The sequence below is a fragment of the Macaca thibetana genome, chromosome 2, assembly GCF_024542745.1.
Source record: "Macaca thibetana thibetana isolate TM-01 chromosome 2, ASM2454274v1, whole genome shotgun sequence".
NCBI classification, from domain to species: Eukaryota; Metazoa; Chordata; class Mammalia; order Primates; family Cercopithecidae; genus Macaca; species Macaca thibetana.
Genome location: NC_065579.1, coordinates 51,329,305 through 51,345,947, shown reverse-complemented (window position 1 = coordinate 51,345,947; position 16,643 = coordinate 51,329,305). Strand labels below are relative to the sequence as shown.

The following is a 16,643-nucleotide window of genomic DNA, read 5'->3' as shown; positions in this document are numbered from 1 at the left end:
CTCTGATCCAGCATCATACTAAACTTAAATTCAACCCTTCCCTAGGCTTACTTGAATAAACTTTAAAATAGATTAGACTTCTATGTGTGAACAGTTTTTATATACTATTAGTAATTTTTTATATATATATAAATTAATTACAATATTACATGATCAAGCATGTGCTTTTTAGGTTACAGGAGCTATACAATCATGTTCTTTTAATGATCTGCAAATTGGAAAAATAGTAAAATTTCATTCTAAGGTCCAGTTATCCTCTTCTAAAAGGCAGACGGTGAGCTACATAGTGAAGCTAAGTGATGCCAATCTGATACATAATGTCTAGAAACCAAGACTATATAACAAATATATACGGAAGTGCTTCACACAAAAATTATGTTGTATATGATAATATTCTTACACATTTAAAGCACTTCAATGTTTTCAACTTTTAAATTTGAAATAATTTTAGACTTACAGAAGAATTGCAAAAGTAGTTCCCATATACCTGTCATCCAGCTTCCTGAATGTTACCATCTTACATACCCATGGTATAATTTTCAAAGTGAAGAAATTAACAGTGATACAATACTATAAACTAATTTATAGACTTTATTCAGATTTCACAAGTTTATCCACTAATATCCTTTTTCCATTCTCGTTTCCAATCTGGGATCCTACATTGCCTTTATTTGTCTTGTCTCCATTGTCTCCTCTGATCTGTGACAGGTCTTCAGTCTTTTTGTGTTTTATGACTTTAATACTGTTGAAGAGTTCTGGTCAGGTTATTTTGCAGAATGCCCCTTACTTTGAGTTTGTCTAAATTATTTTTCAAAATTAAATTTTGTTTATGATTGAAGGGAGGTCACTTATTTTAAGGAAGAATGCCACATATCACCATGTGATATGTCTTTTCACTGAATAATATCTGAAGGTACATGATATTGATATGTCTTATTTATTACTGGTGATGTCAACCTTGATCACTTGTTAAGGTAGTTCCTTCTGCTAGGTTTATCCACTGTAAGTCTTCCCTTTATAATGAATACATTTTTGGGAGGAGATAACTTTGAGACTGTGCAAATATCCTGTTTCTCCCTAAACTTTTACCCACTAATTTTATATACATCGTGGATTTGCCTGACATGATTATTGCTGTGGTGTTCTAGTGATGATTTTATGTTTTGCTCATTCTTTGTACATATATTAGTTGTAATTCTTCTGCAAGAAGGAGTTGTTCTTTGCCTCTCTTTTATTTATTGAATCGTCTATGCATATCAGTACAGACTTATGCATATTTTAAAACTTGTTTTTAAAAGGCTTATACATATATCTTGTTACTAGAATGATAAGGCATGAAAAACAGTATCATTTAGAGTAAGGACTACTATGCACTGTTTTCTTTTCTTCTGAAATAAACAATTATTATTAGCCAGGAGATAATGATCCAATTGGTTTAACCACAACCATTAGGTTTTACATGACCAACCACTATACTAGCTGTTGGACTCTCTACCAAATGTGGGTGAGAAAGTTCAGATGAATGAAATTCAAATAAATACAATTTTTTTTTGTTTTTTTTTTGGAGATGAGGTTTCACCATGTTGCGCAGGCTGGTCTCCAATTCCTGGGCCCAAGCAATCCAGCTGTCTCGGCCTCCCAAAGTGCTAGGGTTATAGGCATGAACCACTGCACCTGGCCCATAAATAGAATTTTCTGTTTAAAATCTTGCCTTATAAAGGTCTGTTGGTGGAAGTTGAAACTAGTTTCCAAAATTGGGAACTTGTAATTGTGGATTTTTTTCTGTGTTATTATTCTCTCTAGGTTTTAAGGAATTAATTGAAAATTAAAACATACATTTCTCTTTGCCAAAAACCACTCTACACACTGACCTCTCTTACAAACCACTGGCAAAATGCAGGAGAAATCCACTCTCTGGCATGGAAACCACAGTCTATGAAAATGGCAGGCTTATTTTGTCCAGCTTTGCCAACCTATTGCAAACAAAAGGAAAAGGAAAACCATGATTCATCATAGGACATTCAGGGGTTAACCTCCACTACCTGTCTGGGCTTGAGACTCAACAAGTGAAACCCAACAGCAGCAAGAGCTGGATCCCATGATTAAATTAAAATATAATACTAACACAGTATGTTCTCGCTTCTAGACTCACAATGTTTGAGCTGAAAGCTTATATGGCTGTTTATTACTTTTATTAAGCTTGACAAGCTCATATTTTCAGATGATGCTTGATTACCCTGCTTAATTGTACTCATGTGGAGGTTATTTTCAGCTACTGTTATTAGGTGACATGACCAAGACAACTGGATGAGTAATTAGAAGTAATCATGATTATTGCTAATCTTGTAAGAATTTTTACTACTCTCTCACTTATTCCTTGTCTTTTTATTTCCTTCATTAGAATTACATGACAAAAATGGTGTTAGAAAATGACAGAAACAAATTGTTGATATGCTTTGTAATGTTGTCTGATAGACATGAAGTTTATGAACCTCTTTAGCAAATGGATTTGCAAACGACAGCTGGGAAAGAAGAATTTCATCAAGGTAGATAATCATTTACATTGCTTACAGGAATGTGGTTAAATTTATAGGTCTTCTCTTATTTTATTGCATTTTTCCTTTTGAATAAATCAAAATAATGATTTAAAAATCCACATATGATAAAAGAAGCTGGGGAATCTGGTTCCCTCGGGGTTGTAGGCAGGAAAGAGTTATAACAATGTTTGGGATAAGCATGTCTGTGAAACAGATGTTCATATGTTAGAATTCATTGATTTAAAGCCCTCAGACATGGCAAGGTCATGGTTAAAAATGATTACCTTGAGGAGGTAAATATCACGTCCCTCAAATGTGGTTCCGATAACACTGCGAGAGATGAGGGCTGGATTCTCAGTGGCGACTTGTTGAGTCCAAGCCTCTATCTACCAAATGGAATCATTTGTAGATCAGTGTGGCATTCTTGGTTCAATTCCCAAAGTAATATCTGTCTAAATCATGTGCGCATCATACCGTTTCCCACTTGTTGTACTTCACATAACTGTGTCCTGTTGCACGAACCCGGCTATCAAACTGAGCCTCCACCACATTTCTCAGGTTGCTTATCAGTACCCTGCAACGAACCAAAGTGGGTGTTCCTATGAACATAAGTGTATTTTTCCCCAGTGAACACACATAAAGCCCCAGAGCCGCTGCTTTAGCAGATGGCACAGTGCACTCTCCATAAATTCTCATGTCGTCCTCTGGTTCTTCCTGATGACCTTCAGCTGCTCCAGGGAGATTCTGTTACTGATCGTAAAGAGTGAGTAAGTCACGAAGAAGGATACTGGAGAGTGCAAGCAAAATAGGAACTTCCTCAGCCCAAACCTCAGGTATTTGACTATCTGTGAACCTTAAACTTGGAAAATGGTTGCCCGTGGTACCTGGGACATTTTGGGTCAGGGCCTTGGGTTTCCACACAACAGTATGTACTCGAAGCCTATCTATGGTCTTTCTTCCTCAGGACTTTTCTGAATTTAGAACTAAAAGTCTTGTGTTCCAGAGAGCTACTCAATTCTGGGTAAATGGGAGGAGTTGTCACTTTGGAACTGTCTCTAGGTTCTGAGAAAAATATCTTGTCTGGAAATTCAGAAATATTAACAAGCTGAAGATTTACTAGGTAAAAGAAGAATGGGTTTAAAGAACTAGTTTCTATTTGCTTGTCTTTTGGGTGGTCTAAGTAATCTAATAATGGCTCTGTAGCAAGGTAATATGAAAAGTGGTAACAGAAACCTTTGAGGCCTACCTGTTTAGATAAATGAATTGTTCAGGTGATAGTTTCCATTATGAGGCCAGTCTGAAGATGTGTGTGTGTGTGTGACTTCACTTCCCTTTCTACTTTGAGTGAAAAGTATGCTTGGAAGAGAGAAAAGTTTATGATCATTAGTATCCTTGATCACAGTACTGTGAATATTACAGACAGAGGCCACTTTGCAGAAATTTCTATTATCCAGTTAAACCTTGAAATGATTTTATCTGACATACAGAGAATTGCAGACACACATCAAAAGTCTGCTTCTCCTCTGGCTGCCCCAAGGACATTCTGATGAAGTATGTCAGGGACATCCTCTGAACCTTCCTCCTGGTCACTCCTTCAACTGGTGAACTTGGGTATGAACTTGCGTCTGTTTTTGGAAAGTGTAATAAATTAATACTAAACGGGATCTGTTTCCTAGCAAAAGACAAACACTTTCTTAAGGTCTTAACTGTCTTAAGGTAGTAATTAAAAAGGAAAAAATGCAGATTTTAGAAGTTATTCCATGGAAAATCATTTTCTATTGAACAGCTGCCAATGCTTTGTGAGTGTATTAGTTTTCTATGGCTGCTGTCAGTTGCCACAGACTTAGTGGTTTAAAATATATAGAATTTATTATTTTATACTTCTGTAGGTTAGAATTCCAACATAAGTCTCACTGGGATAAAAATGAGGTGTGGCTAAAAAAGAGGTATCAAGAGGGAAGCTCTAGGGGAGAATCTAATTCTTTGCCCTTTCTCGTTCTGAGAGGTCACCTGCATTCCTTGGCCATACCCTTTTCTCCACTTTCAAGGCTCCAACAGCAGATAAAGTCCTCACGTCCAATCACTGTGACCTCTTTTCCCTCTCTCTTTCACTTTAAAGATCCATGATTACAGTGGACCTATAGGACAATCCAGAATAATCTCCCTATTTTAACATCAGCAGATTAGGAACCTTAATTCCATCTATAACCTTAATTCCTCTTTGTGATAAACATGACATATTCAGATGTTCTGGGGATTAGGATATAGAGTTTTTTGGGGAACGTCAGTCAGTCTGCTATAGTTAGGAACAGTGATTTTAGTCAGCACTATATTCACTACCCCAATTACATTCACTACCCCAATTGAATTGTTAAGGAATAGGGTGGAAGTAGAAGGAATCATGAATAAGGAATCAAAAGATCAAGGTCATAGTTTTGCCCAACTCATAAATTGGCTTTAGAAAAGTCATCTGATCCCTGGACCTTAATGTCATAAGTTTTAGAATGGGGTCATTTGATTAGTAAATATTCAACATCCTTTTCAATTCCAAAATGCTGTGGCTTGATTCCAATCCATAAGCCTTAGTCATTTACATACATGTCTTCCAAGTTTATGAAAAAAATAAAAATTTGTCAGTTACCACTGTCATAACTCAGGAAAACGTGGAGGAAAACTAAAAAATAGATAGTTCAGGAAAATGATATTCAAGGATAACAAAAAACTAAAAACAGACTAACCAAACCCAAACAAAGCAAGCCAAGCAAGACAAAAACCTGGAAACAACGACAACAAAAAATCAACCGACAGAAACTGCTAAGAAGACAATTATGTCTCGATATCATAATGTGAAAGAACAAATCTTACCTAGTAAGGATGAGCTTCTCGGAATGAAAAAAAAAAAAATCCAAGAGGAACCAGAAAATGACATCCTCTTTCATTTCAAAGCTTCCAGACATATTGCTATCCTCTTACCTGTACCCAACCCTTTAGTTCAAATTATTTATTTATTTATTTATTTTTGAGATGGAGTCTCGTTCTGTCACCCAGGCTGGCGTGCAGTGGTGCAATCACGGCTCACTGCAAGCTCCGCTTCCCAAGTTCACGCCATTCTCTTGCCTCAGCCTCCCAAGTAGCTGGGACTACAGGCACCCGCCACCGCACCTGGCTAATTTGTTGTATTTTTAGTAGACACGGGGTTTCACTGTGTTAGCCAGGATGGTCTTGATCTCCTGACCTCATGATCCACCTGCCTCGGCCTCCGAAGGTGCTGGGATTACAGGCGTGAGCCACCGCGACCGGCTGAGTTTAAATTATTTAGGAGGATCGGTGACTGTGTGGGGGCTGGCATTTCGTTTGGTACTAAGAGACATTCTGTTGGAGTTATTACTATGTTAAATATTAAACATTTTCATCAATATCCAGGACAAAGAAGCATAAAAAACCAGTTAGTTAAATTGAAGATGACACCCAAGAGTAAAAATATCCTCTAGTAACTTGCAAAAGAGCATCAGAGTGCGGTTGAAATGTGGTGCTGACTTTTGCTTGAAGGTGGGGGACTGACCTCAAATAATCCTTCCCAGTCCTGTGGTTATTTGATTTTATTAGATTTAGGACAAAGTACTACTTTAGCTATATTACAAAATATTATTACTAAATAATGAGCTTCCATTCTAGAAGATTAAAACAATGCCTCACAGCTCCAAAATAGAGAAGCATGTATAGTGTTTTATACTTTTATATGCTCGTTTTATAGTGCCATCTAACTTCTCCTTTTTTTTTTTTCTTTTTTTAAACACGCAAGCAAATTAGATAACTGGGACTCCCAAAAAAGCAAGGAATGCAATGTCTGAGAAGTAAAGAAAGACATGACTCAGTTTTATCCCCCTTTCAGATGTCTGGAAAATGGAATATTTGATCAGTACCTGGATTTTGTGCCTACTGCTATTAAAGAACATTACTACGTGCCTATTGCTATCCTAGGACACCTTCCTGTATACCTCTGAAATATGCAGAAAAATGCTGATATATGTTTGAGCAACAGTCAGTCTCCCTGGATCAAGTAGGGCAAAGGCAATCTTTCTACAGTCTGTAGCAAGGAATTCCATGGAGGGCAGGCCACCTAAAGGTTCTGTCAACTTAGCTTCATAACCATAAGTTGGAAATTTACACTATCTGATTTCTAGTCTTTCTGTTACTAAGGGTGAAACTTTGGCATTTAAAACTACAGTTATCTTTCTTTTGCACACATTTTGATTTTTTTCCTATGATAATTTAGGATCTGATTAAAGCTGCCAAATAATACAGGTCTTGGTGAAGAGGGTTGGAAACACTGAAAAATCTGAGAAGTTATTTTGGTAGAACTTGTGTGCAGCGGATGGTTCTTGTTATATACAAACACTACTGCAAATTTTTGCCAGCAGGAAATCGTCTAAATGCAAGTTAGTTACCATATGAGGTAATAATGGGATGCACAGGGACTGTTTGCAACCCCAGCAAGGATATTGCTGGTATGCTTCTCCAGGATTTCCAGGGACTCATTATTATTTAATATTTCAAAAATTATATGCTACAAATGTGCTAAGCAGTGAACAGAGAAGCAAAAATTAACAAGCTCTTAGCCCTCAGGGGATGTCCTATGTTCTAGATGAGACAACATTCATACACAATTCCCAAAAAGTTCACCACTAAAAAGGAAAGGGAATTTTCTATCCGATTATAAATAGAGATTGAAATTCTATCAGAAACCATTTTACTGTTTTGTGATAAGGGTAGAATTAAGACATCATTCAGGTAGCTAGAGTTAATCTATGGTCACTGATCTTTGTTTTTCTTAAAGAATTACAAAGAAACTGATCTTTTTGAATGCTTCTGAAGGCTCCAAGGACTAGAATTTTAGATGTCCTTTTCAGTATAATAAAAAGAGCAAAATGTTATAGACATGAGTCTTAATCACATTTTGAGACTTACTAGATTATATCTGTGTTGTAAAAAGACAGTCAATTCTTAAGGTCACATTTTGACACTTCCCTCAGGCAGAAAGCACATAACTAAGCTTTGTGAGGCATGATAATGGGGTTAAACATAGCAGTTTCTGTAGACTCTTAAAAAATGTATAATCTCCCTCTTTGTACAACAGTAAACCATAGTAGCATTCTCAGCAATATAATACCAGTTGTAATTTATTTATGTATTGTTTTGTTTTATTTTTACAACAGCCCTTTGAAAGAGGCATTATGTCTTCATTTTATGGATAAGAAAGCTGAAGCTCAGAAAGGTTGAGCAAATTACCCACAACCACACAGCAATGTGCAAAGCCAGGATTAGAATCTGGTCTGTTTTTTCCCCAAAGCCTTTACTTGTTGCACTATGCTACACCACTTCTCTAATGGAGGTGCAGATTTTATAGGTGACAATTCTGACATCTTTACCGGCACAGATACTATTCTTTTACATTTTTACGATGTGAAAAACAAGAAAAATTTCTGTTAAAATTATATAGGTTACATTTTTCCAAAACATAATGAAGACTTGAGTTTGTGATGGGGGATTGCTGGATAAACATTCGAATGTTCAGGACCAGAGCCCAAGACTTTGTCTTTGTTCCTGCCTAATCCACCCACTGGAAGAGGACCTCTGCTTTGTACTAGAGACCTTGTTTCTTCCTTCCCTCTTATGCAAATGTCCTGGGTTAGCATGGTCTCTCACGCTTCTAAGCCCTAGCATATGGTCTGTTCTCCGCCTAAAGTATGGTTTTTTTCCTCGTCTTTGTCTGGCTAATCAACTCCTACTCATCTTTCAGTTCTCAGCTGAAGAATCATTTCCTAGGACAGCCCTCCCTGACCCCTAGACTTGGTCTATTCTTCTGAACTCCAGCTCTTTACTCTTCTTACCATCTATTAAATACTACCACAATTCCTTATTTAAAGTCTGTTTTCCCCTAAAGGATGTGAGGCCATATCTGTCCTTATTGGAACTTGATACATGTAGACATTCAATATTGATTTGTTGGATCAGCAAATGGACAATTGCCTTTACTTAGGAAGACATTCTTGTCATGAAAGACCTAGATGAACCAAAGTGGTATTCAGTGAGGGAGACAGGATCAGCTTAGCCAACTACTCTAGTCTTTTCTTTGCATCTTTCTTTCCATGCCTTCTCCTACCATTAATCATAGTGGTGGGACTTTAGAGAAAAAAGGACAGAAGGGTCATTCAGACTGACTCTATACTTATCCTTATGCTAAAAATGCATAAATAGCCCTCATAGCTCACAATAGGTCTGGCTAATACCCTGGAAAGAAGAGCTGATAAGATTTGGGGTTAAAACTATGTCTGGCTGAGAATAGAGTATCCATTGGTTAGGCCTGTACTCTATACATTGCTTGTAAAATGGACCAAGTCAGATATCTGGCAGAAGACTTGGGATTCAAGAATAAAAACCATTTTCATTAGAGCAATAGCTAAACACAAAATCCATCAGAACTGAAGTCTTAAGACTTGGAATCCAGGGCCAGCTCTGCTGTTACCTATTTGTGGGGTCCTGGGGAAGGCATGGTCTTGGTCTCATTTCTACCCTCCCAGAGTTATTCAAAGGCTCAGATGAAAGCATGCATGGGAGAGAATTTTAATATTTATAAAACATAAACTTACTCGTGTTGTAGTTCATTCTGCTTTAGAACATTCTCCACAGTGACAATATCTTCTGCTTTAACACGGAAGTCAACTGTACTGTGAGGTTTGATTTGTGTGACAGAATCTGGCTTCCAGAAGTCAATCTGAATAAAGGGCAAGATAAACTATATTGGATACCTATAATTCAATGGGTGAATGATCATCTGTGAGCATGTTATTGCTCTACTCAATTGAGTTATTTTCAAAATCAAATCATTCATGAAATTTGTTGAAAATATTTCCTTTGAGTGAACAAGGGTTGGAACCAAGCAGTTAGATGTTGATAAAACTGTTTACAAATACATGTATAACCTTGATTGATTATCAATGAACATGAAAAAACATATAATCATTTCCCATAATGCTAGTTAGTTGTATTCTGTAACTGTTCTTTTCTATTTATTGATTTTCTGGATCACTAGCTTATTGGGGTAGTAGTGTTGTGGTAATGGATCTATGTGTTAGATGAATGATGAATTAACTAGAACTACAAAAATTAATGGAGAAATGTAAAGCTATTTTACTTTTTAATGGACTTATGCGTTTTTCTTGGAACTCAATTCTGTGCAAGTCACAGTAATATGCGGAACCAGGAGCATCCCTGACCTCTGGTGGATACATCAGGAAGAAAAATGATATCTTTTCACAATGGGTATATTGGCACTGTGGCTGGAAACAAATTGCTCTTGGGGATCCAGTCATGTACCGACATTTTCATTTATTTTGTTACTCATCAACTATTGTTGAGAACCTATGATATGCTAGGCTCTGTGTCTGAGACTAGGAATACATTAGTGGGCAAATCAAACATGGCCTTTGTCTTTATAGGGGAGACGTTAGAGAATATGAAGCCCAAAACAGCATTTTTAAAAAAATCTGTGGATGTGTGGTTTTAAGTATCACTTTTCAGTGGAAAAATATTAACTAAAACATACTGCGTCTTGTAGGTGTCTGTTTTTCTCTTCCTTGCTTGTGCTAAGTGGAAGCCTAGAAGTCTGAGGTCAGCCTGACGTTGGGTCTTTCTTTGTCCCTGTGTCTCAGCCAATCTCTGTTCAGATGTTTGCACATTGCTTTGGGGCTAGAAATGTGTCTGATGGTGATATTTAGGACCACTGCTTGGAAACTTGGAAGGGAGTCTGCGCAGACTTAGAGGCTGTGCAGCAGAAACTGACGAGGTAATACTATAAGACATCTCAGTTTCAGATACACTTGTGGGGCTCCCAGTAACCTATATTCTGTCCTGGCAAGCTTCAAACCACTGTAGATATTTAGAGGTGGTGAGTCATGAAGCAGGCCCATAAGGAATGTCAGGGCCATGGGAGGCAGGGATACTGGCATTCCAGAAGAAAAAAGCATGAGGTGAGGTGAGTGTCACAAAGGGATTGAAAGGAGAGAGTATCAATGTTTGGATAAGGATTGGCTGTAGAAGGTGACCTAGTGACTCAAGGATGAGAGGGTTCAATGAAGTGTGGAAGTATAAAGACATGCTAAGAATAGGACAGAGAAAGCAAGGGACTGGTGACAACTTCTAGTTAGCCAACATTGTGGACAGAAGGGCAATGAAGATAAGCACATTATAAGAGAAAGCGTATTTTTGAAACTTAGCTCTGAATTTTGTTCCTGATAAACACCTGTCATTCTATGGTGTGGTGGGAGAGGGAGGGATGTCTTTATTATAGACGACAAGGTTGAGAATTGGCAAAACACATAAAGTCCTCCACGTATCTGTAGCTGACCTGACAGTGTCCCGCTGGTACATAATTGCGGGGACCTTTTAGTGTGCTCCGTGTACTCCCGTTGCTAAGATCTGCTCTCTGTGCCTGAGGGTTCTTTCCTATAGAACTGGGAAAAGTCAAATTCTCAGCTCCAGGTAGACACGAGGCACCAAGGAAATTACTCTTTGTGGTTCAACCAATAATCCTGAAAAGCGAATGTTGAACTACTCCAACTCCTTCACCTCTTAGGTGGGATAATTCTGAAGTGTGTTGTTTGTACACATTCCTAGCGTTTCCCTGTGGGTTTACCTCCAGTTGTCCTCTGGTAGCTGGCTTAACACCGTTTCCTTTGTTGGCTGCCTTTACTTCTATGTAGCACTCCCCACTTCTTTACCAGGGCTCCCTGCGCTTCCCAGACAAAATTCTTTCCCTTGAATCTTTGTCTCGGGGTCTACTTTGGAAGAGCCTATATTAAGATGCCAGCTTTCCACTCAAAGCATCAAATGCCTGCATGATGTTCTTGGTGGTGGTTCTAGCAGAACCTTGTGTATATCTAGTGCCGCTTCAGAACAGCTTAATTGATTATAAATGGTTGTCTTTCTAATATCAAACTGAAAATTGCCATCTGTATCCTCCTAAGCTCTTACCCATTGGTCCTAGCTCTGCCAAGTATTAGAAGAGTATATGTATATATGTAGAGAAAGTGTTACTTTTAAGATTACGGTATGAGCATTACGGATTCTTTAAGAGGGGGCAAATAAATCTCATAAATATGTTTGACAGAAACTTACAGACCTAACCTGAGGTTTCTTAAAAATTTCAGTTTGATATGGAGAAAACTAGTTAGCAAATCTGTCAACATAGAACTCTCTGGAGTGCCGCATGTGTGACACAGACCCCCTATACTGGAGTTAGTCTCTGGTACTTCCTAGGAGAAACATGGCTGGAAATCAGGAGCGATGCTATAGTCTCACAGGTGTTTACCTGTGCACCAAATATGAATACAGGTATTAAAGTCAAAGTAATAACATAAGGTGATAAATTTCAGAAATTACTAAGACCTTGTGAATGAGATGTATGTCTGAAATATAAACATGGAGTAAAATATAGGATGTAGATGTAGGGAATTAAACTATACATTATGAAGTTAGAAAACTGAAGTTATAAAATTATAAATGTGACAAAGAACCATACAGAACATTTATTGGATGATTAAGAGATATCTTTAAATGATAGCATTATATTAATTTAATCAGTCGGCTGCCTAACAACTAAAGAATCCTTCCTAAAATAGCTCGGAAAGCTAGACCAAAAGCAAGATAAAGTAGCATGCCAACCTGAAATTTTTCTGGGAATAAGATTGGCCAATAAAAATATAAATATTGGTGTTGGGGATCTTTGTTTCTTCAGAAATTTGCATGAATTTGTTTCTTCATGTTGCATTTGACTATAAGTCAAACATCTGATAGGCTTTTCATTTATCTTGGTGAAATTTTCCTTTTTTGTTGGAAAAGAAAGCAACTTCTACTCAAGGCCCAATTCCAGACAGCAGGGAGGAACTTACCGGTACAGTAGGAATGACAAGAACATTGGAAGACAGTAACCATGTTACTCTAGGTATAGAGAAAAATGCACCTTAAATTTGAGAAACACAGACTTCAAGACAGTCCAGAGAAAAGTGAATAGGTTTTACAGTGAATGCCTCCAATAAAGGAAAAAGTACAACCCTGATTGTGAGGAGATAAAATAAAATCCTTACTATTCAATTATAGATGAGAAAAGAGGGGCTACTGGAGTACAGTGTGGTTACAAATCTGTCCAATATATTCAGCATTTAAAAGGACATGTTCAAAAGCTGAGAGGAAGGACACATGGCCAAGGATGAATACAAAGACTGGATGCCCTTGTAATGATCTTATCAGGAAGGCTACAGACCAGAATATGCTGTTCCCATAATTGCTAAGGAGAATAAAATCTCATTTCAATCATGTTGAAAATAAAAGAATAAAGAAGAAATATGTTGGGTCCAACTGCTTGGAGCTAAAGCATGATGTCTGCAGCCAGAGGAAAGAAAGAAGCCCTATTTAACTCTTTTTTGGCTTCTGTGTTTTCCAAGAGAGAGTTACACTATCCCTTGTTTATTCGATTACTACTGAGAGATGAAATTACCACAAGGATAAGTAAAGAGTTTTTCATGTTATGATTTAAGCAGAAATACCTTCTTTGGAAAGAGAACATTGAGGCCCAAGGTAGATGAGGACATAGGTGATTGATTATACCAGCCATATAAATTGTATTCAAAATTTCAGACCTAATGATAGTAATAGCAGCAAACACATGTAGTTCTTACTATTTAAGTTCTAAGTGCTTTACCTATATTAATTCATTTACATCTCACAACAATCCCCTACATAAAATAGTATTATCGTCTTCATTTTACAAATGAGGAAGTTGAGACCCAGAGAGGTGTCCAAGTTTGACTAACAAGTAGTAGGGCTAGGAACTGAACCCAGGCAGTCTGAGTCCAGACTCTCTGCTCTTGACCACTATGAAATGCTGAATTTTAGATAATTAAAAAAAAATACTGCAGATGTGATTGCAGAACTTTCTCAGCAATCTTGGAAGAATCAGAGCTTGAAGGGCTCACTGGGGAGTAGAGGGAGCAAGTTTTAGATTTTATAGACAAGAAAACAGGTGAAGCCCAGAAGCAGGAGCTGCTGGGGCCTGGCATGGATTCTGGCAAAGCTGCAGAGTAAACTGGAAGCAGATGGATTGTGAATGCTGAGAAAAGGAAGCTGTGGTCTCTGGGAGTCAGTATAGTTTAAAGCAAGAATAAGTCAGGCCCAATTAACTTCACGTTATTTTTGGATGACAGCACTAACTTGGTAGAATGTTGAATCTTGATCTTAGTAAAGTATTTGATGAAGTCTCTGCATTGATATCTTTCTTTATAAACCAGAAAGCGTCAGGCAGAGTTACCCCTAGGTAACACCCCACTAGTTTGGGTAGTTGAGTAAACTCATGCAAGGAGACTAGGTTAACGAATCACTTCAGTGCTTAACATTATGTCTGGTACATTGGAGATTCATGATAAATATGTACTGAATGAGTGAAACATGAAGAAGGCCTCTAATTCAGTGACTCCTGACCTACTTAATATTTTCTTTTATCAGTGACAAGGATAAAAGTTGAACAGGCATGATTATCAAACTCGCTGGAGATACAAAGTTAGGGGGAAGAATTATTGCCCTGGATGACTGAATTAGTCTCCTAAAAGATCTCAACATGCTGAAAACAGCTATCACGATAAATCTTAAAAGTGTAAATCTAAAATGCTACATATAGGTGAAAAAAGTCAATTAGGTAAGCACAGAAGGAGGGATACCCTGTTCGAGGGTGATTCATGTGAGGAAAAAAAATTTACCTAATGGTTTTGATTGAACACAGGTTTAATATAAGCTTATAGTGTTCTATGACTGCCCAAGATGCTAAAAGGAATCTTAGGCACCATTAATAAATGTCTGCTTTACAAATGAAGGCAAGCAACGGCCCTGTAGTATGTATTAATCAGAGCACACCTGGAGGTCCATTGTCAATTCTGGTAACTACATTTAAAAAAAGAAATGTAGACAGAAAGACTGAGCTGTATCTAGAGGTGAGCAGAATGATCAAGAGTCTGTAAACCAGTTTTAAGAAAAATTACAGAAAGCCTGAAAAAGATAAATCTTAGAGGTAACATGATATTTGGCTCAGCTAAGCCCAACAGGTCAAAGTTAGAGAAAGAAGTTTTCAGCTCAGAATAAGGAAGCAAACAGTTGGAATGATTTGCAAGGCAAGTGGGCTATTCCAAAAAGTAGTAAACGAACTATTCCCGGAATTACTCAAACAGGTTTTACCAGGGGTAGCAACTGCGGATGCTGTTTCCCAGAAGGAAATTCTGGATTTGAGTGAATCGCCAGAATAGATGAGTTTATATTTCTTTCAATTCTGAACTTCTGAGCCTGTGATTATGACACTATCCACCTTCTTCTTCCTTCCTCTAGGCCTTAAAAGCTACAGAATGACTATACATGTGTATGTGTGTGTGTGTGTGTGTGTGTGTGTGTGTGTATAAGCTAGCAGATTATTTTAGTTTATATATTTATGAAAAAATGGCATTGGCCCAAGTGGAACTACTGTATTTGTGGTCGGCAATAGCTTCCTGCTACATTATATATACAGTTTAAAATGTCAGTTCTCACCTCGTATATAGTGGATAAAAAAAAAATAGCACAGAGATGTCAGTTTTTTGAAAGCAAAAGAGAAGTATGAAAATCACTCATGGCTTTTTACCTTCTTTTTCCCCCTTATGTCATATCATTAGGGGGACCTGAATCAAGGTCATGCAAACCCAAGCTGTTTGATTTGGAATGAAAGAAAATCAAAGAGGACAGATGATACATGGGATGTGGAAATGAATTTGAAGTTGGACAAAAGCCCAGTTTTTCAGTAATATCCAGGTTGATCATTTTTCTCTTTTGCCTTAGAAGGAAAGTGACTGCACATTAGATGTTCTGTGACCTTCGTGACAGTTCCAACTCATCCAGTTGTCACTCTGTCAGCTCTTTTAAAAGTTACCATGGATTTATAATGCTACAGGGCTTATGGCAATCTAATTTAGGCAGAAATAGATGACATTATGGCATTAAATGTTTTCCAAGATTTTATTTCTTGCTACCAAAAGTGCTATAGTTAATATTTCATGTTATTTTTTTCCCATTGTTGGAATCACAGTGCGATCTAAGATTTTAAATTACATGTGAAGCAAATCAAAATTGTTACTTACCTGGGTGGTGCTGGCCAAATTGCGGATTACGTTAATGTGATTTTCATCTTCAACATTAACACGGAACACCTTCTCGCTGAATAGTGAGATAGTAGAAGCACAGAAAATTTAAGTTGAGTGATGTGTCCAAATCTTGGGGCTAGCAAGGAAGAAGGACTTGCTCATTAAAGATGGCTTACTTACCCTTCAAAGTGCTCACCACCATGATGAGCAGATGCCAGGGCCACAGTTGCCAGAACCAAGAGCGCCAACATTGTGTCTGACTAGGCCTCGTGGGTAGGTCTCATCTGCTTTTATAATCCAGAGTGTTCTTTGCTTTCTTCTCCTGATTGCAAACAGGTGCTACCATATCTTGATTAATAGTTTTCCTAGCATTGTTGCCTTGGTAGCTGTGTAAAGTCTGAGAGAGTATCTCTCTCAACACCTGTGGAAATAGAGTAAACACTCTCAAATTCAACTTATTTAATTTGGATATCAGAACTTGAATAGCCTGGGAGTAAATTAGATTTAAATAAAATCTATTTTGTATTTTTTTCCATTTTGAATTGAGAATTACATACAATAAATTCTGCAGATTTTCGTGTAAAGTTTGATGAATTTTGACAAATGTATAAACCCATGTAATAAACATCTCAAACAAGATACAGAACATTTTCATCACCCTAACAAATTCCCTTGTGCACTTTTCCAGTCTATTTCTGTACTCCTCTCAGGCAAATGTTACTCTAATTTCTAGCTTTATACATTAATTTTGCCTGTATTAAACTTAATGTAAATGAGATTATACTATATATATTCCTTTGTTTCTAGCTTCTATCATTCAAGATAATGTTTTTGAGATTTATCTGTATTTTTGTTTGTATTACCATTATTACTGTTAATATTATTTTTGAGA

At 37.3% G+C, this 16,643-nt stretch overlaps 1 protein-coding gene across 1 annotated transcript in view; it reads right to left on the bottom strand.

Moving 5' to 3' along the window:
* Window positions 1-16,172, bottom strand: part of CPB1 (carboxypeptidase B1) — a 31,840-nt gene extending 15,668 nt beyond the window's left edge. Inside the window, exons 1-6 of the mRNA XM_050778183.1 lie at window positions 15,932-16,172; window positions 15,749-15,824; window positions 9,188-9,312; window positions 3,012-3,111; window positions 2,822-2,923; window positions 1,872-1,973 (exon numbers count right to left, since the gene is read on the bottom strand). Coding sequence (XP_050634140.1) covers window positions 1,872-1,973; window positions 2,822-2,923; window positions 3,012-3,111; window positions 9,188-9,312; window positions 15,749-15,824; window positions 15,932-16,002 — 576 coding nt within the window. The 5' untranslated portion in view covers window positions 16,003-16,172. The remainder of the gene's footprint in view (window positions 1-1,871; window positions 1,974-2,821; window positions 2,924-3,011; window positions 3,112-9,187; window positions 9,313-15,748; window positions 15,825-15,931) is intronic.
* Between the last annotated feature and the right edge of the window lie 471 nt (window positions 16,173-16,643).